General features: G+C 37.0%; 2 protein-coding genes across 3 annotated transcripts in view; both read left to right on the top strand.

Moving 5' to 3' along the window:
• scara5 (scavenger receptor class A, member 5 (putative)) overlaps positions 1 to 4,949 on the top strand; it is an 88,284-nt gene extending 83,335 nt beyond the window's left edge. For both annotated transcript variants that reach the window (XM_042503559.1, XM_042503560.1), the window contains exon 12: positions 4,139 to 4,949. In XM_042503559.1, the coding sequence (XP_042359493.1) occupies positions 4,139 to 4,272 (134 nt within the window). In that variant the 3' untranslated portion in view covers positions 4,273 to 4,949. The remainder of the gene's footprint in view (positions 1 to 4,138) is intronic.
• An 11,944-nt stretch (positions 4,950 to 16,893) lies between these two features.
• On the top strand, positions 16,894 to 26,892 carry pbk (PDZ binding kinase). The gene is made up of 7 exons (XM_042503795.1): positions 16,894 to 16,962; positions 18,606 to 18,779; positions 19,333 to 19,472; positions 19,913 to 20,082; positions 20,903 to 21,032; positions 22,464 to 22,649; positions 26,296 to 26,892. The coding sequence occupies exons 2-7, from the start codon at positions 18,613 to 18,615 to the stop codon at positions 26,526 to 26,528; spliced, it is 1,026 nt and encodes a 341-aa protein (XP_042359729.1). The 5' UTR covers positions 16,894 to 16,962; positions 18,606 to 18,612; the 3' UTR covers positions 26,529 to 26,892.
• The last annotated feature ends 247 nt before the right edge of the window (positions 26,893 to 27,139 follow it).

Genomic DNA, 27,139 nt, shown 5'->3' with positions numbered 1-27,139 from the left:
GTGCAAGCGGTTCAGCCCCTTCGGCCTGCACACAGCGCAGTAAAAAGTGCGTTGAGGTCCAGAGTAAACAGTTTAAAGGTCCGTGTCCATTAAAGCAAACCCCGAGAAGGCGCAGCAGCTGAACAGCTGGGGCTCATGTATTCCCTGATGCATTCCTCATTTCCATCCTGCACGCCTGCATGGAGACACATGCGCCTGGTGTTTCATGCTGCTTTGAAGATGCCAAATATGCAGCCAGTTTTTCTTTGTTATGTTATGTTGTGAAGCAAAGCAGGAATGCTGGGGGCATATGGTTGAATTTTTTCTGTTTTTATTGCGAAATCAGATGTAAAATGCAACATTTTGATCAGATTCAACTTACATCTCCTTGTAAGAAAGAGTTTTTTATTTCTTTTAGTTTTTCCTTATCCAAATAGAGTGTCCAAGGATACAAAATGCTGGTAGTTTTATAGGTTGTTAAACCCTAAGAAGCATGTTTTGGATTTGGATTTTGAGCTCGGTAAATAAAATTTATCTGAGTCAAACTACATTTTATCAGTCTCTCAGGGTTTCAGTGGAGTTTTTATGTGTAATATTATGATTCAAAGTCTCAAAAATCTTATAGTGTTTCTAACTCTGATAGCTGCAATGTGGTTAAAAACACAATAACAAGCTAAGTTCCCAAACCTTTGTCAGCATTTTTAGAGAACATATTTTAAACAATAAATCTTTCAAACACAAAAACACACTTTAATCAAATCTCAGCCCAGCAACAAAGCTGCAGTGTTTTTTGCAGTAATTTTTCTGTTAAAACATTACAGAAACTTTAAAATGTTCTTCCTCTAAGCAAATGAAATAAAAATACATTGGTATATTTCAACCCTAGACCCTAGTATTCCATCGTTTTGTTTCTAAGGACTATTGGGAACAATGAAAAAATGAAATTGGTCCAGTATTGAGTGAAGCACTGCAGGCTGCAGCCACAAGACTGGCTGCAATTTAATCATTCATAGCGACTGCACTCCATCAATGGACGTCCACCAAAAGTTATATTTTTCCCGCTGACAGGCTCAGATTCCTGTTAGAGAAGAGAAGACCAAACAGAGAATAAAACTTTTTTTTTCACTATCCCCTAATCCAGTCTGTTTGTTACAGCGTGTAATCAGGTCTTACTCCAGGAGAAGTCTCCACTTGAGGTCCTGAGAGTTGAGTTGATTGGACGCCAGTAACAATCCAACTGGATTAGTCACTTAGACACAAAAACATAGGAAATCAGGGTCCAGGCTGAAAAATAGAATTTCCCTTTAATGTAACAACACAAACAGAAATATTGGCAGAAATAATATACAGTAAGTAGTGTTTTCTTTCATGTGTGAAAATAAGAATTGCTTTGTTTTCAATACCTTAAGGCCATTTTCCACTGATGTTGGCACTACAGTTAGCAGACCCTCAGGGACAAGCAGAATTGGAAGAGTTTTTAACATGAAACTGTTTTAGTCAGTGTTTTTATTGGTGTAAATCGCTGGCTGTGTTTGTTGTTGAGGGAAAGAGACCCCTGAGTATAAGTCTGGATCTTAAGTTATCAGAGAAAAAGCTGAGTGCAGATTATCAGGTGTTGGGTTAGCAGCCTGTCTGGGATAAACCGAACAGCATCAGAAAAACACTGATTTGTAACATGAATCTGCTGTATTCAGGGTTTTAATCATGTGGCACTTTTGTTTTGGAGAGGAAACGGCCTCTGCAGATAATTTTGCCCCTGTTAAAAACCTCCTGAACAATGAAAACTGAAGGAATTCTTACTTTTGCTTGGCACATGGAAGAAGTTTCAGCTGGTTGCAATATGCAATCCTCACCATTAGACGCCACGAAATCCTACACACTGCTCCTTTAAAGAGGACCAGCCCACCTTCATTAAATGGATTTCCATTGGCATCTGTATTGACAAATGAACTTTGTGACCTGTTGGTCTGTGTTTTGTTTTTCCTGCAGTCACTAAAGTAAATTAAGGATAACAGATTTACAAGAATTAAGAGATGGGCTCAATGTTCTGTCATTTTCAGATGGTCCTCATGAGGACATATTTTATTCTTCAGTTGTCTTGACAGCGCCTTGAACTTTTTGCCAGTTATAAGAGGAAATAATGGAAGCGGATGATTAAGAGGCTCAAATTATTTAAGCTTGGCTTCATGAGTCTACTGGCCTGGGGCTTAACTGGTGCTTTTGTTTATACCGCACTGTTTTGAGTAAATTTTGATTTTGCGCTTGTTTTTATCTTCCTCATTCGTGACTTACCAAGATGATTGTTGTTATATTGTTTGTTCTCCCTCTTTATCGCATTTTTTTTTCCGAGTGCTACAATTTCTTTGAATCCCTCAGAGACGTGCACCTGAGTGATAAACAGTAATGATTTAGAGCAGAGCAGCAGAGATGACATTTACATGTTTCCAGATGTTGCTTTGAGGGCATCACTGATGAGTCAGCTCCCTTCTCACCTACAGTGCACAAGCCTTTTTCAGTTGTTTGTCCTTAAAGCGTATTATCAGCGTGTGAGTACGACTAAATGTTTCTTGATCTCACTCACAGCTGAGGGCTATCTCCTCCAATCATCTAAAACTGTTGCAAAACTGAGGGGATTTTCTGAAACCCTCCAGTGATTCCCAGGTTTTACAAACAGGAACCAAAGTTTTATAGTGAAAAACAATACTGCCAAAAGCTCTGCTCACCGGCTGGAATTGTGTGTTTTACTACCACATCCGATATTATCTGATCAGCAATTCTGTTAGGAGTACCTGATGTCTCAATCGGAAAACTCATACAAACACTTTCAAAGATGGCTTTTTTTCTGATTTATGTCTAATAACACTAGCCTTTGAAACCTTTTAACCTTATAATAACTGCTAAACTTTGGAGCAAAAAGCAGAGTGACAACTGAGAAAATGTTGCACAAAGTTCACCAAACTCAAGAATTTACAACCAGTTGTTAAAATGTAAGAAGAGAGGGATACTCGCCGCTCGTAGATGCAGATTTGTCCTCCACATTATCTTCTTACACGACTACAATGCAGCTAAAAGTTTTGTTGCTCTGGAAACAATGTGGGGGAATTTCTTCTTCCCACATCCAACAACAAGAAACAAAACATCAGAGTCATTCACTGTGTTCAGGATGTGTTTATGTTGAGAAAGTTTATATATGATTTCTATCCATTTATGACCCAAACACTTTGTGCTGTGTTCACATGCTTCAGCTGGTGATTAATAAGCAGCTTCAGCAGCAAACATGTTCACTCTCTTTGCATCATTTTGACTGCAGAGATTAATGAGAGGGAAAGTGATGCATGAATGAGCCATCAGAGGAAACGCTGAACTTGGACCACAGGCGTCAAAATCCAGATGTGATTTTTTGATTTTCATAATGTTGAAGAAAATTTAGGAAGTAACTTTTTTTCCCCCCACATATTTAACCATATACAGCACTGTAGTTGAGGGACTTTGCCAATCTGTTTTTTCTATGATGGCCCTGAGGGGCAAAACACAACATTGCATATATATAACATTTCCCAAAACACTTCAAAATTTCCCAAAACATGACATTTCCCAAGGCACAACATTTCCCAAAGTGCTTCAACATTGACCGAAACACTTCAGCATTTCCCAAAACACCTCAACATTTCTCAAAACATACACAAAACATTCTGACTGAATTGTGAATTCCTATGTGCAGGTAATTATACACAAAAGAAAACAAACTTATTATATTAAATACATCCATTTCTGCCAATATATCCCCTTGAATCCTACACACTAGACCTTTAAGCACAGAATTCAATATAATAAAGATTGCAGAGTTTTGCATTGTATTTTTTGTTTCTACTACCAGCATTTTGGAAAGAACAATATCAATTGGTATCATAATTTGTTATTTGCTTAAGGTTTTTTTCCTCCTCCTTAACCACTTCCTTTATCCCCCCCCCCCAACATACACACACATTTAAAATTTATATTTATTGAGTTTTCACTTTAAAATAAGCAGAGTACGAGCAAAACAGGAACTATAAAAGCCAGACATGAAAAACAAAGGAAAACAGTTGGGGGGTAAGAAAACAAAAAAAAAAATAACATTTTGTAAACTACAATAAATTGCTGGCCTCTTTCTGTGCAGGTACTGGTTTGATCTGGATGGATGACGTAGCCTGCATAGGGACCGAAGACACCATCCACCAGTGTAAGTTTTCTGGTTGGGGCAAAACCAACTGCGGACATGTGGAGGATGCTGGTGTGACCTGCGCCATCTAAAACCCTTGTGATCCTGTCACTGCTGCAGCGGCTGAGCTGCTCCTTAAACAGTGCCTTAAACTTTTAAGAAGCTACAAGATGCATAACGCCCTACCATCGCCAGAGGAGTCACATGAGCAGTATGTTGTTTTTTTTTATCTGCAAACAAAGTGACAAACCTCCATGTTGTGCCTGAACTAAATCTGCAGCTTTTTTAGAACATTCATGATTAAACATTTGATCATTTTAGCAACAAGAATAATGGGAGCGAAGAAAATGAACAGATTTTCAAACTTTGAGCACCATGTGAGCTGGAGATGATCGCACGACAGGACTCTTCATCATATGAATTACAGAGCTCACCTTTCTTCACTGAAGGCCAAAGGTCAGCTTTCACAGGCTCCATCTGCCCTCAGAGGCTTGTCTGGGGTCAGGTTTGTTGTTGTCCACAAGTCTCCAAGTGTCTGAGGAGCTGAAACGGCACATAAAGAATCTGACATGTCAGAGTCAAACTGATTCTTCATTAACAGGCAGCTGCTCTTCACAGTATTATGTGGAAATGGCTTTTGCCTCATGATGCTAAACATACACAGTGTGGCCTTATAATACACCATATAGCATTACCCAGGAACCAGTCATTTGATGATTTGCAGGTCAAAAGCTGGCGAGTTAAAACAGGACGTAAGGGTGCTAATAAACAAAGGTTTTGTTCCCATTCACTGTTACTGACAAAAGTGTAATGCGTACCCTTGAGGTCACACATTACACTTGAGGAAGTACATTTCCTTTATCATAAAACCTTTGAAAACCAATTTTAAAAAAAAAAAATTAAATCATATATCGTTTACATCCATGTTTGCTGACTAGCTGTCCTCTTCTTTGCTTTTGTTGGCAAACTGCTACATTGCTTTGTGCAATATCACTGCCAACTGATAATTAGCAAAATCATGTAAAACCAGTCTTTTGGAACATTATATAGACAGAGAATTATTACGTACAGTAAATATGTACAAAGCTTATTGTTTTAATGTTTTGATTAGTTTTTTGTTTTTTCTCTCATCGGCTTTTGCTCCGGCCACAACAGTAAGCTGTTTTTGTTCTAAAAAGCTTCAAGACCCACTTTATGTTATCTGCTTTATAACAAAGAACAGACACAAAAAAGTTATGAGCTAGTGAATTGATCCAGCTGCCACCGGACATCAATACGACATCAGAGTGATGTTTGACTCATATATCAGACACACGTTTTTGGTCAGAATGAAAACAGAGTTGACTTTAAATTTTAGAACAATGTTACAATTTCACGTTGTGTGGACGTTAAAATTATGACAATTTGTAGATGGTAAGTTTTGTTCTACATATCATGACAAAATATCGTTATTCTATGTCAAGATGATGTTGGCTTGAGGAAGAGGTGGATTTTGGTTATTTAACAACTCAACTTTAAAACCAACAAAATATCAACCTTATCTGTTGTCAGTATTCTGCGTCAGATTGGTGTTGGCATAGAAGTTGTCCTACGTTTGGGTACTTCACACCCTAAATTAACATCTAACGACATTGGTTGCTAGCTGGGAAGTGGATCGTTAAGCACGTAATTAGCCAGATAATTTTCTGAGTAGTTAGTAATGCTCTGGGATGTAGCTACCATGATGTCAACAAATGCACATGGTGGAATGACGCAGCACGTGGTTATGTTTAGGTAACGTTGAGTATCACTGGTGGAGACCAAAACAGAGCTAAAAGGAGAGTTAATATTGGAATTAAATCCATAATGTCTCCGAAACACAACTCCAAATGAAGGTTGTTCTGTGTCTGCTCAATGTGTGAATTAGTAAATGTTTGTTTGCAAAACAACACATATATGAATATAAAACATATCAGGACTTGCTGTTAAGTTCTTTTACCATTAACCATCGAAAGGTCAGTAATTGCTGCCTATTCTACAGCATCTTCAATTTCAATATCTATATGTCTTTTTGACCTGCAAATCACCAAATCATTGTTTACCATTTACTTTTTTATGAAAATGGACAAAAAAAATGCCAATAACAAATATTTTGGAGTTTGTTATCGGTCACTTCTCTTGACAGATGAAGCGATTACAAAAAAAGAAAGAACAGATGAGTATAAACAGATGGACACATGGACGCTGGCCCTGTACGATTTACAACTGTCCGTGTTTCCTGCCAAAAGTTGGGTTGTTTTAGCATTAATGCACATGTGTATATGCACACACACGCACACACACATACCCAGAACCAACCATAACAGACAAGCTTTATCTTCCGAGTTTTATGCCTCTCTCAGTGGGGCTTAATCTTTACGGCTGCTCTTGAATCCAAAAAGGCTGGTACATCCCAAGTGTCCTTGCAGGAACCCGTCTCTTTACCCAGTCATCTTTTACATCTGAGGACGAGAAACATCTTTTAGTGCACCTTAAAATTTGGCAAACTCACAGGCCTCAGACGCCTGTAGTTGAATTCCCTCCACTTATATACTCTACAATAAAATCAGTGTCAACTCTCCTAGTTTGAACAAGTCAAGAATCGTCTAGCCCACTTTCTTTTTATGAAAAGTAATCTGCACACATGATGTCCGTTTAAAATGTGTGTCCATGTGAGGGAGAAAAAATGTTGGATGTGAATTTGACTTTTCAAGGCAGCTGCAGCCAGAAATTACATTCTCTACCTCATGTTCAAGTGCCTTGGTGTTTGTGGAGGGTTTCTGTTTTAAACCACAGAAGAAGATAAATTGAAGAAGGAAAAGGGGTAAAAGGGAGTTCAGGAAAAGGGGAAATGAGGTGAGAAACCAGCCTCAATAGACTGGCGTGACTCAGAACATGTTACACCAACACAAAGAGAGTTGTGGGCTTTAAAAGGTGATTGAAGAACAAACGCAAGATAGCTTGCACTAAATTAAAACTGGTATATTTTGTAAGTCTTGTCATTAGAGGGACAGTTCACCCTCAAATCCTCCACCCTCAAAAAAACATTCTTCAGCTTCAGCTTCAGCTTCTCAAATCTAGGTTTTGCTTTTTATATTTTTCTTGGATATCCGTTTTGAACTGTTGGTCGGACAAAACAAGACATTTGTGTCATGAACATGCTTCACTATTTCTGCATATTTTATGGACCAAAATATTAATCTATCTGTCAAAACAATAATGGGTAGATTAAGAAAAATGTATTTGCAACAGCCGCAAAACACAAGGTCAGAATTAAAAACACAAATCCCACAGTAGTAGCACATTTCTATTTTGGCAAATTCTTCTCAGACATCATGCAGCAGCAATTCTTTCTCTGCACAGGAAGTGATCAAAGAAAATATGATGTGAAATACAGCAGCTGACAGTGACAGACATCCTTTGACATTTCTGGGCTATCAACTGCTACAAAAGTAAAAAAATAAAATAAAACACTAAAACATAGTCGACCGATCTCTCACTGCGGCTCAGGGCTGTCAAAGTACAAAGTTAAAGAGTGTGACACAAATCAGAGGACCTATCAAAAATTTCTACATAAAACAGTTAATATACATCTAATTTACAGTATTAACAACTTGATATACAATATTATTACACATTTATGTCCAGTACTTTATTTTTTACTTACATACTTACATTTTTTGGTTTTACTTGAAAGTAGTGAATGGAGCAAATAAGAAATGTACAAGGTTATAGAGCTGAATACTTTCCAGCTAACTTGTGCATGGTTGCCTGCAGTACTTTGGTACAATATCTGCTCTGTTTTTCTGCGCAGCTGACTGTACGGCTGAGTGGCAGTCAGCTCCTTATATGTCTCCTCCTGATGACCCTCATTCATCTTGTAGAGGCGTCAAATTCAGCACTGTGGAGAAGTTATTAATGTAAATCTCTGCTCACTCGCTTATTTGTCATCTCCTATATTAACCAGCAAACAAAATATTGCTGATTGAAATTCTTAATATGCATTTTCTCAGAAAATAGTTTTGTATTTACTCAGGTCTGAGTATGTTTCATTCAACAGTATTGATACCAGAAGGCCTGTAATTATCAATCATGTTGAATAATAGAATATTTTTGGTAGGAGCAGGAACTATCAGTGCAGACATGAAGACGTGGCAGTGTTCCCAGCTTTTGTTTCTATGCTTATCTTCCACTTAAGAGAGACAGTTTGTCAGCATTTGTGCCATTTTCTTTCCAACGTTAGATGTGCAAAGTTTAAGTGGTAAAGACCAGTGGTAAAAGGAATAAATATTCCGAGTTTTTAGCCCTCTAAGTGTAATGTTTACTAGTAAATTAGCCAGTGTCTTCTCATTATCATATACTTGGTATTTGCCAGCAGATTCAGCTTGGAAAATAAAATTTATTAGAAGCAGAGCTGCTCTGAAGCCCCACTGAGCAAACTCAGTTATTCAGAGCAAAGTTTTTCCCCTTGTAAACTTTATTGCCAAAATTGAATTCAGAAATATTCTTATCAGTGACTTCTCTCATCCAAGACTCTGAGATTCATGATCTTGATTGGTCAGCTCTAAACTTTTTTCATGTCAAGAACTCCTAAATTGATGCACATTAGGTCACGGACCCCCATTTCAATAGATCTCGCTTCAGGGACCTCCATCTGGAAAGATTTAGGTTGTTAAATATGATTAAGACTAGAATTCTGTAGTTGTCAACTCTGACCCCATGGTTGAGAACCACTAAGCCTGGCTAACTACGTTTGTATAAGATATTGTGGATAGCCAAGCTATTCTCACTAATGGTATGTATGTTTTCCTAAAAAAAAAATAAAAATGAATGAGTCCAAATTTGTACATATCCCACATAGTTTGAAAGAGTGTCCTGAGCAGTGAGGAGACATGCTCCTGTGGTGGGTCACTCACCAGACACCAGACCTTCCTCTGGGACTTTCCCATGGAGACGAGTTTTCGGACCTGTGTGAACTTTGAGTCATTTTAAGGTACGTCGTCACCCCGTTTCTTAGTTCAGACCCTAAAAGTCCATTTTAGTTACAGATGAATTAGGAAGTTACTGACTGGAGATTGATGCAGTTTCCCAAAAACAGCCTTTGACTTTTAATCAGTTTACTGTTTGTGTCCCGTATGAAACCAACAGTCAACCTATTTACATGACTTTATGGACTTTATCGAACTATGCAAAGTACTTTACAAAGGTACTATACTTAAGTGAGCACATTATGTAAGTGAGCACAGTACTTAAGTTCACATCAATCACATCCCATACAAAGCTATTTTCACCAAAACCACAATCGTTTCCTAAAACTTAACCAAGTATTTTTTGTTCTTTAAACACTATATTAACCACATTAACAGCATGTTTGAAGCTGGAACCGTTTGTAGTGGACCTGGCACCAGGTGACTGTTACGCTGGTCAGACGTTAAAATTTTGGTTGCTACGAAAATCAGGTTGATACTGAATTTTTTTTACATTGTGTGGACATTAGCATTATGACATGCTGCAAACTTTGGGTTTTGTTCTTAAGACCTTTCTACTAAATGTTGTTATTCTACGTCAAGATGACATTAGCATGAGAGCGATGACTTGATTTGTCTGGTTTTTGTTGTTGTTGGCTCTGGTTGGTCTGATAGTTTTGCTTCTTTAGTATGCAGCAAATATTAATATCTTGTAATCTTCAAAATCCCAATAAATACAGGCATCATCTGTCACATGACATTTGTGTTTCCCTACTACAGACTTTGTTTTTCTCCATCTAAATGGGTTTAATTCCTACTAATCAATGGAATAATCATTCTTAAAGTTCTTAAACCACATAAGAGTTGTGTAGACTGCAATAGGCCCCTCACAGATGAAAACCTTATGCATGGGCGCAGTTGGACCAGCAGAAATATGCCATACTATGTCTCCTTTATTTGATCTTCTCACTTCTAAATGTAATCTGACTGAGGTTTCTTCCCCGCAAAGTTGCAGCCTATCAAATATCAGAAGGATTAAATTGTTGATGATGTTGGTGATGTGACTTCCTGATTGTTAGAGGCTCCTCTGACCTCAGATCAATGCTTCGGCCTCATTGGGTCACATAACTCGAATACTTTGACTTTGAAAATGTAAAGCAGCCTAATGCCATTCCTTCTGAAAGTGAGAACACATTGCAAAGTGCACTTAACCACTTAAATGTGTCCTTTTATTCCAATAGACACTTTAAACTCTTTTAATGTATATGTGGTTTAACAAAGACCGTACTATGCTTCATACATGTGTCTGTTTTTTATTACATTGTGCTGGTCATAACACATACAGGGGCTGCGGAATAAACAGCAAAAAATAATGTTCAAACATGATAATGTCAAGAAAAAAAATCGATACAGTGCTTCATGTTTACTTAAAATACACTTTTTACTTTATGTTGTGTTGATTTGTACCACTAAAATGCTGTATATGCACTGCTGAAGTAATAAAATGTAGATTTGTTTTAACAGGTGAACTTTGTTATTCCTGACAACACTGAGAGAAGTGAATGGAAACAGATACTCGTAAGACGTTATAAAGAAGAGAAACAGAGGAATTTGACTTGGACACACGCGTGCATGGTTGTTTTGTGTCTCTTTACAGTTCCTTTGCATCACTTTGTGGTCATTTTGTGTCTCCTTATGATTGTTTTGTGTAATTTAATTAATAATTAATTAATAATTTGGGTAATTTTGTGTCTTTGTTGTTGTTTTGTGTCGCTTTTATGTTTTGTCTCCTTATAGTTGTTTTGTATGTCTTTAGGTAATTTTGCATCTTCATTGGTCATTTTGTGCCACTTTATAGTTTTTTGTGTCCCTCTGTGGTTTTGTATCACTTTGCAGTTTCTTTGCATCTCTTTGTGGTCTTTTTGTGTCTGTTTGTGTTTATATAGAGTCTCTTCCTGGTCAGTACGTGTTTATTTGAGTGACATTTTTGAGGTGAAGGCTAGGGGGAGGCCCTGATCCTTTGGGCCCCTGGGCCTGTGCCCGATAGGCCAATTCAGTAATCCATCCATGGTCACAAAGCTGGGCACAGTTCTGTTTCATGACACCATGAAAAACTGAATTTATAGAGATGCATGAGCTCACAGGGCAGTGCAAACATATGATGATCTTATAAAATATGATGCATTGCTGTAGATTAATCCACCCAACAGTATGCAATCCAAACTAGCACAATAATAAACATCTCCAGCAGCAAAATGCAACATACATATTACTGCAGCAGTAATATCAATCCAAAAACATCATATGTAACAGTAAAACACCGACTGGCAACATTTTACTGCGTACTGAGTACTTTTACTATTCCTACTATGAGTACATTGTTCTGGTAAAACAACATACTTACATACTAGGTTTTAAGTGCAGGAGTATTTACTTGTAGTGGAGTATATTTCACAGTGTGGTATTTCTAATTTACCACTGTGTGTGAGTTACACACATGGTAACAAGCACTGAAGCACATGGGTGCATATATGTGCCTTGACTGACAGCTCCGAACAGTAATTACCAGTATGAATGTTTCCACATGTGAAGCGGATGTAGAGAAATGATTGGCTGAAAAATCACCTAATGTCCAACTCACACATGGCCAACAGTCAGAACAAAGAGCACGAAGCCGGTTTGATTTGGGTCAGCATGGTTTCACTTATCATCCAGGAAGGTAAGACTTTATATTACAGTAGTTTTTATTTGATACAGTAAAGCTACCCAAGTGGAACCAATTTTACACATCTGTAGATAGATAGATAGATAGATAGATAGATAGATAGATAGATTCTGTATGTTTGAGAATTTTGGCTTCCACTGGTTTTGTATGTTAATAATGTCACTGCAGGGAAATAGTCTTGAGACTGTATTTTCAATGTGTTGTTTGTTTGGATTCATTCAAAATTCACAGTGTCTAAAGTTTTTATCTGATTATTATCATATTTCAACTTATACTGATGCCATTATTTATTTTTGTTTATTTTTTTGGTCTTTTTGTTCGTTTGTTTTAATTAGATAATCATGGTAAAATGCTGTGACTTTACCCATTGGTTTGTTGACTCCTGTTTTGAAGCCTCGAGTTAGGCATTTCGGCTGTCACCATCTTGTTGGGTTTTTTTTTAAACCAGCAGTGACTATATTTGGGTGCAAGGCTGGTGCTGTGGAGGAGTGAGGGGTGGATCTGACTGAGAAACTGAGGACACTATCAGCAGATAGCCTGTCACTGGGAGCAGCCCCGCCCCAAAACATGCGTAACTGTGAGCCTTAAAAAAATGTAAACAGGTGAGTTATATAAAAATTCATCCATTTACAGTGGTCATGAAAACCGACACATCACTCTTTGTGACAGACGCACCGAAGCATTATTGCTGATTCAAGCTGCTTTCTTCCCAGAAATTGCCATGTAGGGCCACAGCGAAGTCCTTTCCTTATACTGTCCCTACATTTTTACACAGAACCAAACGACAGCGCCATCATTTCCCGCCAGTGTGTGATTGTACAATGCATCGCGGCATCCTGTAATCACAAGAGGTATGACATGTAACACAACACATCAGCCTCTATGATATATGTGTTGGTAGCGCTTTATGAACAATAACAAAAGCATAACATGTTAATCATGTTACATGGTGACTGATCTCGTCCTCTGCTTGGATGGTTAGGAACTGCAGGACCTCATTGGTTTTCCAATTTCTGGACATTTATGTCTGCTGTTCTTCTTTGAATTAGCTGCTAACAGCTGAATTTTATATCTCCTGCGGTGTGGTTGGCCACATATCACAAATTCGAAACATCACACCTTCTGGCCCATGGTGACATCCCTCCGGCTTTACCTTTTACACAGACCTCATCACAGCACAGTTACTACGTTTGTTTGTTGGACTCAGAAGAGTTCAGGGCCCCTGCATGTCCCTTAATCCCTACTTGACAACCACAAGATAAACCAATAGCAGCATCTGTATCTTTACATGCACTGATTCTGCACTCATGAACACAGTCAAACACTTTGTACCGGGCCCTGGAGATCCATGTCAAGAGATCAGAGGCATGAAATTAGCCAAAACATTGTTCCAATTTTAACATTGACCACCACAAAGAACTCCGAGAAAGACAACAGATGCTGTGATTTCTCCTCAGCATCAGCTCCATATGAGAGTGGGTGTTATCCCTCCCTCGGTTTACAGTATAGATTTAACTGTATCATGTTTCAGTGTTTTGAAGTGTCAGGACAGATGTTGCATGTTTGCACGATTCTAAAATGACTTGGGCAGCAGTTTTGTGTGATTCCAGATGTAAAAGAAGCCACTTTGTCACTTATACAAACCACAGCCAGTGAGAGGAAGAAATGTGTTTTATCTGTGAATGTGGACAAATGAATCCTGGGTGGTCCTGTTTTATCCACGGCCTTGAAACTTTTCTACAAAATATAAAATATTCTAAGTTTGGCTTGTTAAAAGTATTTTAGGTCTGTTTTCTTCTCTGGTAATTATTGGTTTATTTTTTTTAAACATAAAGAAGTTGAACTAAGTGTTCCCAGAAGAGTGAAGGCTGTGATAACACAATATTAATGTCCATGACTTTGAAAGAAAATTTTCAGCAATCACACATGGGTGGAATATTTGGGTATCCACAACCCTAAAGTCCCATATACTGGGTTTGGTTTTTTTTTTCATATGAATGTGATTCAAAGCATTTCTGAAAATGTACTTTTCATGTGCTTTTTGTTCTTCTCATGGTCATTATGAATAAATGTTATGCCCCATAGGTTAGCAACACATCTGGTTATGTCAACATTAAAAGTAGGCTCAATAATCTTAGCAGTTTGGTTTGCATCTGCATTAAGGAATGAAACTGGACTTTTTGTTTCATTACTGCTTATTTAATGATGTTTTTTCTCTCTGTTTTACAGGTATAGTTTCAGAGCTTTTATTTTATATGTCGCTGGAATTTATTTATTTATTTATTTATTTTTAGTAAGTTGGTCTATTATACTGAAAACCTGTCCACCAAACATTTCTTTAAAACTGAGGCTCAAAGTTAATTTTAAGAAAACAGCAGCTGAGAAAAAAAAAATCTGACCGCAAGGTCCGTAGCTGATCTGGAGCTTTCAATCATCTCACATGATCTTCTCAGCAAATGATGTCCGCTCGGCAAGCTCCAGTTGTGATCAAAAGCTCCAGAACAGCTAATAAACTAACCATAAGCTGAGATTAATCTTAAAAAAAAAATGATATTTCTGTTTTCATAAGTCTGTAGTAATCTTTACTTTTCAAGAGAAATAACAGGAATTGCTGAGAGCTGACAGGAAGAGATAATTGCTTGTATAGCATGTAAACGTATTGTATAACAACACGTAAACATACATCATATGTGTACACACACAGAGGACATATTTATATGCAGAGAAAGTTTCCCAAGAAAGTGAATGAAACATGATAGAATGAAAGATAAGAAATGAAAAAAGAACAGCATGCAATATCATTACAGAACAACTCAGGTGTAATATTCCAGCCCACTGACAGTAAGAAATGTTGGCATTGTACATTTCTGCAAACCACAGATTTGTTGTTGTTGATTTGTTGGTGGTTAATGTGTGGTTAGGTTTGGTAACAAAAACCACCATGGTTAAAAAAGATCATGTTTGGCCAAAATTGCCTTGTTTTAGAGGCACCACTCAGTGACGTCTCTTAAAAAAATTAGCACTTTTTGTGGAACTATTCAAGCTGGAAATGTAGTGATGTCTGTAGAAAGCAACTGCTTTTCCTGTTGCAAAAGCAGGGACACGTTGCTTAAAACCAGCCATGACTGCTGGCCATAAAGCAGCTGGGAAAAACAGCGGTGAGCTGGTAAAACACAACTGCTTTTGGTTTTGAGCAGAGGTCTGGAGTGTTGTTGAAAACAATTTTTAAAAATATCATTTTTTTTGTTTGTTTTTTTTTGTTTATTGCTGAAATTGTTATTATAAATACATGCTCTGTGCCATATGTGAGCAAAACATCTGTCTGTGTGTTTTGATCGTAAAATATTCACTTTTTCAAGCTGTACGAATGACTCATGTAAATGACATAACAGAGAGGAGCTGACTCCGACAATAGTGCTCTTGTTTTTGTCTTTGAATCATTACAATAATTTATGCAACTGTTCCTTGCTTGATCCTGACTTGAAGCATCCTCCTCTCTCTCTTTCTGGCTGTTTGTCTGTGGTCTGAACAGAGAGTAACCCATCCTTATTCTATAAGACGCAACACAACATGTGGCGGCATGAGCCACAAACATGAGCTCATTTCCCTTCAGGGAAACAAGGGATGGGAAGAAAGAGAGAGAGAGAAAGTAATCGTCCCAGTCCTCCCATGCAGGCCCAGTTGTCATTAGACCACATTCCTGCTCCTCTTCCTCATAATGAAACGGTTATCCCTCCACACAAAGAGGGGACCGGGCTGGAACATCTGCAGTGTGTGAAGATGGGATCATGAGAGAAGAGGTCGAGGTCAAATTCATCGTCTGAGTGAATGAAATTCTTTTCGGTCAGTCCCTGACGTTAAAGAGAGAACAGACGTGCTGTGATGAAGAATAAACAAATGAAGAACTGTTTCATATCCATTCTCCAAAGCTAGAAAATCCATAAAACACTGAATTTCTAAACCTGGCACAAGCATAACAATCATCATGAGGATTGGCAAAAAGTGTTGCAGCAGGTCAGATGAAGTGTTGGTAAATTAAAACACAACAGGAGTGTAGCCTGTTGTTCCTCCTTTGCAAAAAGGGGTTTTAGGCTTTCAGAATTCTATTCATTTATTCATTTTTATTTATCTATTTAAAAGGGACCATGTACAATTTAAAACATACATGTTACCGTTTGATGCAATGTACTGTTTTAGAGCTAAATTGCATCTGCAGTCCCTCAGCAGGTCAGGACAAAGACACAGCACAATAACATAATAATATAAAGTTGTACGAGAAAATGAGAAAAAGATCAAGGAAAAAACAAAGGAAACCACACAAGACAAACAATACACACTATGGCACACACTATCAAGTGATACAAAGAAGACGATGGAGAGACAGGCAATGCAAACTAAAACTATGCAAATAGCACATAACACAGAAAACACAGGATTAAAAAGAAAGAAAGTTAAAAATTAATATCAGCAAATTAATGAATACACAAACAAATTAATAAATATTTATAAATAAAAATCAGAGTGTATTTCATTATTGTTAATTGTTTTATTGTCCCTGGAGTACTTTTCTTTATGTTGTCTGTTTTGTGATTGAGGTACATTTTCTTTTCTTTCTTTTTTCTTTCTTTCTTTCTTTCTTTCTTGTCTGTGCTCATTAATAATACATTTTTGACACCTAGAATGCTTGATATATAATCATGGATGATAATGAATTTTGCCATTTTGCAGTCCTGCAAAAACAAACATGCAAACCTGCTACTTTTACGTCATATGACGTGACTGACCTCAGCTGGTCATGAAGTGTAGTACAACTGTAACCTATTTTAAAATCATTATGACACATCTATAAGGGTGACACTACGTAATCTTTATAATTCCGGTGTAACATTTATACGCATTAAGATCTGATCAAACAAAGAAAACTGGCGTGTAGTTAATACTATGTTGCTTGAATTTTCAACCGCACACGTTCGGTTTGTTCCTCAGGGGGAGCCGTACAGCCTGGTGACGTTTTGAACGTTGGGCGCGTTTTAACTGCAGCAGTTGTGTTGTGACAGTGAAAGAAAACTCAGGTAAAGTTACATTTATTAACTAAATTATTGAGTTACTCGAGTCAAAGCGCGGTAAAGACAACCTACTTCGGACTGGCGTCATGTTAAAGCGAGAAAAGTGTTAACGTGAACTGCATAGCTAACGTTAAAGAAAGCTGTCTGTGCGTTAAGTTTGGTCGCCGCTGTTTTTTTTCGCCATTCTTTAATTATTGTTCCCTAAATTATCTCACAGCGTTGACGAACACGTCCAGGGTGTTTTATTGCCCTTAATGTTGTTGCAACCAAACACCGATCCGATGTTGAAGCATGTTAAGGCGCTTCACAACAGCATGAATAAAGTCCGCTATTATGTCATCCTCCATTCATTGTTTTTATGTTGTTGTTTTAGACAAAGTCAACTTTACACACACTAAGAGGAACATTAGATACCCCTTTGAGACCTGGGCAAATTGGCTTTATTTTATTCCAAAACACGGAAAGAAGGTAATGAGTAACAAAAAAAGAAATGAGCCAGAGGTTATCAAGAAATATTTGTACAGTACAAGAAAATTTCCTGAAATTTGCCACAAAAAAAAAATCCAAACAAAAACCAAGAGTGTAAAAAGACAAACAAACAAACAAAAAACAATCAAGAAATGACCTGAAGAAAAGCTTCCAAAATTATAATAATTTTAACGTTAGATACTTTAGATTTAATTTGGATTTGAGGTATTTGTACTTCACTTGAATCTTTTCTTTTCATGCCAATTTATAGTTTTACTCCACCACATTTCAGAGGGGAATATTGTACTTCTTACTTTACTACATGTATCTGAAAGCTTTCATTACTAGTTGCTTTACAATTTAAGATTTATGAATAAAAAGCATAAGAGAAGTGTGGAACATATTATGTTTTGTCATAAAGTGTCATATAAGTACATCTGAAACAAGTAGTCCATTATTTATTATTAAATTACAGAAAAAAATAATGAATTAATTTAGTCATTTATTTTGAATAATTTAAACTTATTATTATTATTAGTAGTAGTAGTAGTAGTATATGTATTTTTCCTGAATTAGTACTTTCACTTTTGAAATTTTAAGTGCATTTTCCAGATTATACATACTTTTACTGAGGTAACATTTGCAGTGCAGGACTTTTACTTGTAACAGATGTTTACAGTGTGGTGTTAATGTGTTTGCTCAAGTACAGAACCTGAATACTTCGTTCTACACTGGTTATGACTTATTATCACAGAGCGTTGCATAAAACGTACAATTTTAACTTTTAGAAATTAACTCATGTAACTGACCTTTTTATTGCTATTCTGTTGTTGGAAAAAAAGTTTTGATCCATGTTTATTTCCTGTAAACTATCAAGGAATACAAATGTATATATATATCATAAATAGTTTTTTTGTCAGCTACTGCAATAACAAACAACAACAAGGAACCTGTGAGTAAATGAATAAATATTTTATAGGTTCCTTGCATTCAAACAGAAAGTACACATGGACCCATTCAGATTGTTGATGTTGTCAAGGTAGTAGAGATCCTATTAATACCTTAATATAGACCTTATGTCTATAATTTTGCTTATTATAGTTGAATATGTGTTTGGGTCATTATCTGCATCCCCGTGTTTTACATTGTTATCCATTTCATTATTTGTTTTCTTTGGATAGAATCAGAATGGCCTCCCCTGCCGCATGCTTTGACGAGGGCTCTTTCAAGACCCCTAAAAATACCAGAGTGAAGAGCTTTGGAAGTAACGGAGGGACCCCAATCACCATCCCGGCTTCACCTTTTATGAAGAAGTTGGGCTGTGGGACTGGGGTCAACGTTTACCTCATGAACAGGTTTGTAGTCTTCTGATTAAGAAATAACTTATTGAAAGTAATTAAGTAATAATTGGTTTGCACCTCCTTTTATCTTTTTCTTCTCTCACTACTATTGATTTAACACTTCGTTACTGTACTCCTGCCAGTTTACTGTGGCTTTGTTCAGACATAATATAAGCACACATGTTAAATATTTAAAAAGGTCTGTTTCCGTTTATCTTAGACAATTCACCAAAAAGTTCTGGCTTTGGTCCCTCTTGCCTTGCATTGTGTTTTTCATCAAATAACGAGAAAAACATTTGTTTGATAATCAATAAGTCACAATCAATTATGTTTGTCCTGTTAAATATTAAGGCCATATTAAATTGCCAAATGTGTGCATGGATTTCATACACGAAGATAAAAATAGTTTTATTTCAAAAACAGCTTCACCTTGACTTTGAAAATCCATCTTCAGTGTAAATTTTCCAACAGGGATGTCTCCCAAGCCTACTGCAAAGGACTGTTTCTTGTGTGTGTATAAATATATTTTTTATATATATATATATTTTGTTAATCAAATTAATCCTAGAAAGGGGAAGTTGAATGCATCTCCCTGGGCTGTCAAGAAGATCAATAGCAAGTGTGCCACCAAACAGGTGGCTGTTTACCAGAAACGCCTGAACGAGGAGGCAAAGGTCCTGCAGGGAATCATTCATCCAAACATTGTTGGTAAGATACGACAGCATACTCAGAGTGCATTCACTGTGATGTTGCATTTTACAGTTGCCAGTGTATCTGACAGCCTCTTTGTGTCTCTACCATCAATGTAAATCACAGGAACATTTTGAAATAACACTTTTAACTTTTGATACAAACTGCAGAATCACTATTGATGATTACCTTGGAAAAAGGTCTCATAATATTTACTCCAAATGAGCAGCAACAAAACTGGATTTCATAATTCACCCTCATCTTCTTCTGACTTCTGTTTTTTAAATTTTGAATTATAAAATCTAAATAATAACTGCTGCTTCGCTGGTCACTTGCTAAGTATTCAGGATCAGTGGACAAATGTACGTTGATTTGACTTTACTCCATTATAATCAGTTTATCTGTAATGTTGTGTTACATTCACGTTTGTTAATTCCGGTCCCTATCCCATCATCAAGGCTTCCGTGCGTTCACCACGGCCAAAGATGGATCAAAGTGTCTGGCAATGGAGTACGGAGGAGAGCAGTCTCTCAATGACCTGATAGAGAAGAGGAGAGAGGAAGGCCTGAAAGCTTTCCCTGCTGCCAACATAAAAAAAGTGGCGCTGCATGTTGCTCGTGGCCTCCAGGTAAATCACAGACTGTCCTCTGACTGGTGTTACCATGTATCATGGGGTAGACTATGTCAAGCAAAAGCCTTGCAGCTACAAAACTTTAGGGCTTCGCAGTTGAGATCAAAATTAAGGCAGAGTGTGAAGATGGGCGAGGTCCGAGAAAAAACGTTAGTAGTTTTACTGTAAGTACATTTTGATGCTAATACTTTTGTCATTTCAGATTTCTGAATGCTGTTCTGAGAACTTTTACTCAGACAAAATTTGACCTACTTCCTAACTCCCCAAAATCTTTTTTGCATAATGGCCTGTTTCAGAAGAACACTTATTATATTGATGAAATATAAGTTGATGCCTTAATATGTACATGACTTTAATGTTGCAGCTGGAGAAAGTTTTTTTTGTTTTTTCACTTTACACTGCCAGGTAGCTTGTGAATTTTACCAGGGGATTAAAAAAAAGGTTTATTTTTATCTATACATCTGCTTTTGCAGCTTGAGTCCATTTGTAAAGGTTTGTGTGTGTAGTCAGGGGTATTGCACTGACTTTAGATTTATACACAGGGAAATTTGCTAGTAGATTTTTTTGTCCTCGTTTTTTGCCTGTTATTAATTCCTTGCAGTTACAAATCAGGAAGGATATGATTTTAATAAAATATCCCTGGGAAACCATGGACAAAACTTGCTCACAGTTCCAGTGGTTCATTCTTTCCCAAATCATATTTGTGTCCTCTCAACATAAGCCATGTTTTAATTTAATTTCAGAGATGAGGATTGTTTAACAAAGCAAAATAAACACAGAAGGACGTTGTTAAGCCTTTGTTTGTTTCTCTCTGCAGTATCTCCACAATGAGAAGAAGCTGCTACACGGCGACATGAAGTCATGTAACGTTGTCATCAAAGGAGACTTTGAGACCGTCAAGATCTGCGATGTTGGTGTGTCTCTGCAGATGGACGAGAACATGAAAGGTGACAACTGTCTGCATGTCGTTCATGATACAAATCAACCCTGTAGCCTTGATGTGCACATGCAGCACTGTACTCTGTGTGAGGGATGCAGGGAGCAAAAAAGACTCCCACAGCACTCAGTGCTGGTACACAACATTTTAAAAACTGGTTTGTACTGTGGGTCCTCAGAATAATTTCAGTTTAAAGAAAGACTAATAAAAGTTTTTCAGTTTCATAATCACTCTTGCTGCAGACATACGCAGGTGAACAGAAGTAATGTGGTACTTGACTTTGTGCCTGTATCTACATTTTCAGGTCACACAGTTTTATTGATAAAACACAGTTGAAAAAACACACACACACAAAAAAACCCCCAAAAATCAAATGCACTTTCCCTGCAGTTACAAATATTCATGGTTTTCAACTACACCGTCTTGATTCTTAGCAACCACAGCTACACTGAGACCATGACCAGTATACAGCCAACATATTACGCAGAAGTGTGCAAGCAGTTCTTAAGAAACCTCAAAATCTTTTTTTAATGTACTTCTGTGCAAATTTTTCTGCAAATGAAAATCTGCGCGTGATGTGAAATGGCTTTGAGAAACACTGGCAACAGATGTTTATGAGTATCATATTTAGCAGGACAAATATTGTCCATAGTTGACTGAGATGCATCTGGACCAATATTGATTATGTCAAAGATAAGGTTGATGATATTCTATATTTGCTTTTATCGTCAAAAAAATAAAATCCCATAAAGAGACGATAACCAACACAACTTTCCAGTTTTTCCACCCTATCTGTAACACTAAGCCCCAAATCCAGTGGTTCGCACAAGACATAAAAATCTAAAAGCCTTCATATAGTTTTTTTGTTTATTTTTAAAAGTCAGTAGTTTCGTGAAACAGCAGTGCATTCGTTTAAGTTCTGTGTGAATATTTTGAGCTGTAGATTAATAATGATTATGATTTACAGCAGTAGGACGTCTCAGAATAAACTCGAGCGCATGTTCATGGTAATAAAGCAACATGTCGCCCAAAGCAATCTTCTCATTTGCTCATTAATGCATTCTTTATTACTGTTGGGCAAGGGTTTATTGTGGTATAAGAAGTTACTGAATACCAGGCTTTAAATACGCAAATTCTCAAACGCATACTCTGTGTGTGTGTGTGTGTGTGTGTGTGCGTGCGTGCGTGCGTGCGTGCGTGCGTGCGTGCGTGCGTGCGTGCGTGCGTGTGTGTGTCTGTACAACGGAGACAAGACAGTGGAGGTGTTGTCTATATTCAGTTTAATTTGAATTTATTGACTTCTTGATTTTGCTTTGATGTTGCAATTGTACAAAGACCCATAAGTACATGAGATTCTAGTTTAAACAGACAAACTGAATGTTTCATTTTATAATCCAATCCAGTTTGGGTTAATTAATGTTTTTCTTCTTTTTGTCCTCAGTGTCAGACCCAAAGGCTGAGTACATCGGCACAGAGCCGTGGAAGCCAAAAGAAGCTCTGGACGAGGGCGGAGAGATCACTGACAAGGCAGACATCTTTGCCTATGGTCTGACTCTATGGGAGATGATGACGCTGGCCATGCCTCATCTGGAGATGCTTGAGGAGGAGGAGGAGGGGGAGGATGAAGGTGAGCTGCTCACTGGTTTCATAAGGCCTTGAATTTTGCATTCTTTGCTTGTATGAGTAAACTGATACAGGCAAAGAGTCAGTTACACATCAGTTCTACATGTCATTTAGCTGTGTTTTTTTGTGTCAGTGTTTTACTGTAAATTCCAGTTATTTCAGTTATTTTGGGAACCAAGTTTAATGCAGTTCAGTTTGCGTGCAGCTAAATTAGATGTAGTAATGCTTTGTAGTAGCATTTTTGGTTTTTTTTGGACATGTCATATTTTGACATTATTGCCAAATTATAGCCTTGCATTTTTGGTGGATTTTTTAACATGCAATTTTATGGTGTTTTTGGCCATTTTTGAACCATTCTATGCTATGGCGTGTCTCGGCATATTATTTTACACAGTTTAATGTGGTTTTAGGCAGTTTTTTGGACATGTCATATTTTGACATTTTTGCCATACGCCTTTGCCATTTGCCTTGCATTTTTAGAGGATTTTTCGACATGCTTTTTAAGCGTGTTTTTGGGTGTTTTTTCAACATCCTATGCTATGACATGTCCTGGCACACTATTTTACATGGTTTAATGTGGTTTTCAGCGGTTTATATTTCAGATTTCGTATTCGCATATCATATTTCGACATTTTTGCCATACTATAGCCTTGCATTTTTGGTGGATTTGTCAACATCATAGTTTATGGTGTTTTTTGCCATTTTTGAAATATCCTTTGCTATAGCATGTCTCGGCATGCTATTTAACACCGTTTAATGGGCTTTTCAGCAGTTTTTTTGGACATGTCATATTTTGACATTTTTGCCCTACTATAGCCTTGCATTTTTCGTGGATTTTTCAACTTGCGATTTTATGGTGTTTTTGGCTGTATTTGCAACATCCTATGCTATGGCATGTTTTGGCACACTATTTTACGTAGTTTAATTTGGTTTTCAGCATTTTTTTTGCCATGTCATATTTTAACATTTTTGCCATACTGTAGCCTTGCACTTTTGGAAGATTTTTCGACGTGCTATTTTTTGGTGTTTTTGACCATTTTTGCAATATCCTTTTTCTATGGCCTGTCTCGGCATACTATTTAATACAGTTTAATGCGGTTGTCAGCAGTTTTTTGGATATGTCCTTTTTTGACATTTTTGCCATACTATAGCCTTGCTTTTCGGGTCATTTTTTCGACTTACTGTATTATTGTGTTTTTGGCCGCTTTTTTTGCAACTTTCTATGCTATGGCGTGTTTCAGCATGCTATTTAATGCTGTTTCAAGCTATTTTTACCTTTTTGGGACGTGTCCTTTTTTGACATTTTTGCCATACTATAGCCTTGCTTTTTGGGTCATTTTTTCGACTTGCTGTATTATGTGTGTTTTTGGCTGTTTTTGCAACTTTCTATGCTATGGCGTGTTTCAGCACGCTATTTAATGCTGTTTTAAGCTATTTTTAGCTGTTTTTGGGACGTGTCCTTTTTTGACATTTTTGCCATACTATAGCCTTGCTTTTTGGGTCATTTTTTGACTTGCTGTATTATTTGTGTTTTTGGCCGTTTTCTCAACTTTCTATGCTATGGCGTGTTTCAGCACGCTATTTAATGCTGTTTTAAGCATTTTCAGCTGTTTTTGGGACGTGTCCTTTTTTGACATTTTTGCCATACTATAGCCTTGCTTTTTTTGGGGGTCATTTTTTCGACATGCTGTAATTGTGTTTTTGGCCTTTTTTGCAACTTTCTATGCTATGGCGTGTTTCAGCATGCTATTTAATGCAGTTTTAAGCTATTTTCAGCTGTTTTTGGGGATGTCCTTTTTTGACATTTTTGCCATACTATAGCCTTGCTTTTTGGGTCATTTTTTCGACTTGCTGCCAAATTATTGTGTTTTTTGGCCTTTTTTGCAACTTTCTATGCTATGGCGTGTTTCAGCACGCTATTTAATGCTGTTTTAAGCTATTTTTAGCTGTTTTTGGGACGTGTCCTTTTTTGACATTTTTGCCATACTATAGCCTTGCTTTTTTCGGGTCATTTTTTCGACTTGCGAATTTTGTGTTTTTGGCCGTTTTTGCAACTTTCTATGCTATGGCGTGTTTCAGCACGCTATTTAATGCTGTTTTAAAAGCATTTTCAGCTGTTTTTGGGACGTGTCCTTTTTTGACATTTTTGCCATACTATAGCCTTGCTTTTTTTGGGTCATTTTTTCGACTTGCCTGTATTATTGTGTTTTTGGCCTTTTTTGCAACTTTCTATGCTATGGCGTGTTTCAGCATGCTATTTAATGCTGTTTTAAGCTATTTTCAGCTTTTTTTGGGACGTGTCCTTTTTTGACATTTTTGCCATACTATAGCCTTGCTTTTTGGGTCATTTTTTCGACTTGCTGAAATTATTGTGTTTTTGGCCTGTTTTTCAACTTTCTATGCTATGGCGTGTTTCAGCATGCTATTTAATGCTGTTTCAAGTTATTTTTAGCTGTTTTTGGGACGTGTCCTTTTTTGACATTTTTGCCATACTATAGCCTTGCTTTTCGGGTCATTTTTTCGACTTGCTGTATTATTGTGTTTTTTGGCTGTTTTTGCAACTTTCTATGCTATGGCGTGTTTCAGCACGCTATTTAATGCTGTTTTAAGCTATTTTTAGCTGTTTTTGGGACGTGTCCTTTTTTGACATTTTTGCCATACTATAGCCTTGCTTTTTGGGTCATTTTTTTCGACTTGCTGTATTATTGTTGTTTTTGGCCTTTTTTTTTGCAACTTTCTATGCTATGGCGTGTTTCAGCACGCTATTTAATGCTGTTTTAAAATATTTTCAGCTGTTTTTGGGACATGTCCTTTTTTGACATTTTTGCCATACTATAGCCTGCTTTTCGGGTCATTTTTTCGACTCGCTGTATTATTGTGTTTTTGGCCGTTTTTGCAACTTTCTATGCTATGGCATGTTTCAGCACGGTATTTAATCCTGTTTCAAGCTATTTTTAGCTGATTTTGGGACGTGTCCTTTTTTGACATTTTTGCCATACTATAGCCTTGCTTTTCGGGTCATTTTTTCGACTCGCTGTATTATTGTGTTTTTGGCCGTTTTTGCAACTTTCTATGCTATGGGGTGTTACAACACGCTATTTAATGCTTTTTAAAATCATTTTCAGCTGTTTTTGGGATGTGTCCTTTTTTGACTTTTTGCCATACTATAGCCTTGCTTTTTTCGGGTCATTTTTTAGACTTACTGTATTATTGTGTTTTTGGCCATTTTAGCAACTTTCTATGCTATGGCGTGTTTCAGAACGCTATTTAATGCTGTTTTAAGCTATTTTCAGCTGTTTTTGGGGCGTGTCATTTTTTGACATTATTGCCATACTATAGCCTTGCTTTTTTGGTGTATTTTTCAACATGCTATTTTATGGTGTTTTTGGTCGTTTCTTCACTTTGCAACACTATAATGCGTCTTGACAGGCCATTCTATGTTGTTTTCAGCCTTTTTTTTTTTACATCAATTTTCAACATGCTATTCTTTGCTATTTTTATTCATTTTTTCAACTTGCTAAAATATTATGTTTTTGGTTTTTTTTGGTCATATTGCTACACTATAATGTGTCTCGACAGGCTTTTCTATGTTACTTTTTTTTTTTTAACTTTACTAACTTTTAACTTAAAATCTCTCTTTTGTATTTCAGAGGACTCTATGGAGTTGAGCTTTGACGAGGATGCTTACTACGAGAGGTTGGGGACGAGGCCGGCGCTGGATGTTGAGGCTCTTGATGGCTCGTACCAGAGGATGGTGGAGCTTTTCTATCTCTGCACAGAGGAAGACCCCAACAAGAGACCTTCAGCTGCCCAGATTGTCCAGGCTTTAGAAAGCAACGCTTCACTGGATAAGATGCCCAATGAGTTGATCTTTATTGAGTGATTTACACTTTTTTTTGTCAGGGATCTACATTGGAGATTTCAGACCAAGATAAACTGATGGAGGAATTTTTTTTTTGTTTGTTTGGTCTCAACATTTACTTTTTCTGGAGCTTCTAAATTACTAAAACAATCTTGCCTCATGAAAAAAAAGCACAGCAGTCCCTGGTGAATGCATCAGTTGACTGACATTAAAAAGCTACAACTCACTGTATACTGTCCATATTTGTTGGTTTACACTTTCAATAGCACATTGCTCTATTTGTTTGTCTGTACGTTAACTGTTCGGTTGTAAATGTTTTTCTTCTCCATACCTCTCAATTCATGAGTTCTTTTTCCATGTATGTCAAATAATTAAAAACTTTAAAGCAAGTAGTGGTTATTTCAGTTATGTTGCTTCGGACTTTAGTCATGTTGGCGGTTTTGTTCTTCGGTTTTTACCCTTCTACACAAACTTGTTTCAAAATTACATGTTAGCAGCTGTAACATTCAAGTTCAACAACTTATGACAAATGTAAATAATCATGGAGAAAGGAATAGTTGTACATTTTGAGAAACGCACTTATTTGTTTTCTTGTTGACAGTTAGAGGATTGATACCACTCTTATGTCTGTG

The sequence above is a fragment of the Plectropomus leopardus genome, chromosome 16 (assembly GCF_008729295.1).
Source record: "Plectropomus leopardus isolate mb chromosome 16, YSFRI_Pleo_2.0, whole genome shotgun sequence".
Lineage (NCBI taxonomy): Eukaryota > Metazoa > Chordata > Actinopteri > Perciformes > Serranidae > Plectropomus > Plectropomus leopardus.
This window is presented reverse-complemented; position numbering and strand designations above follow the sequence as displayed.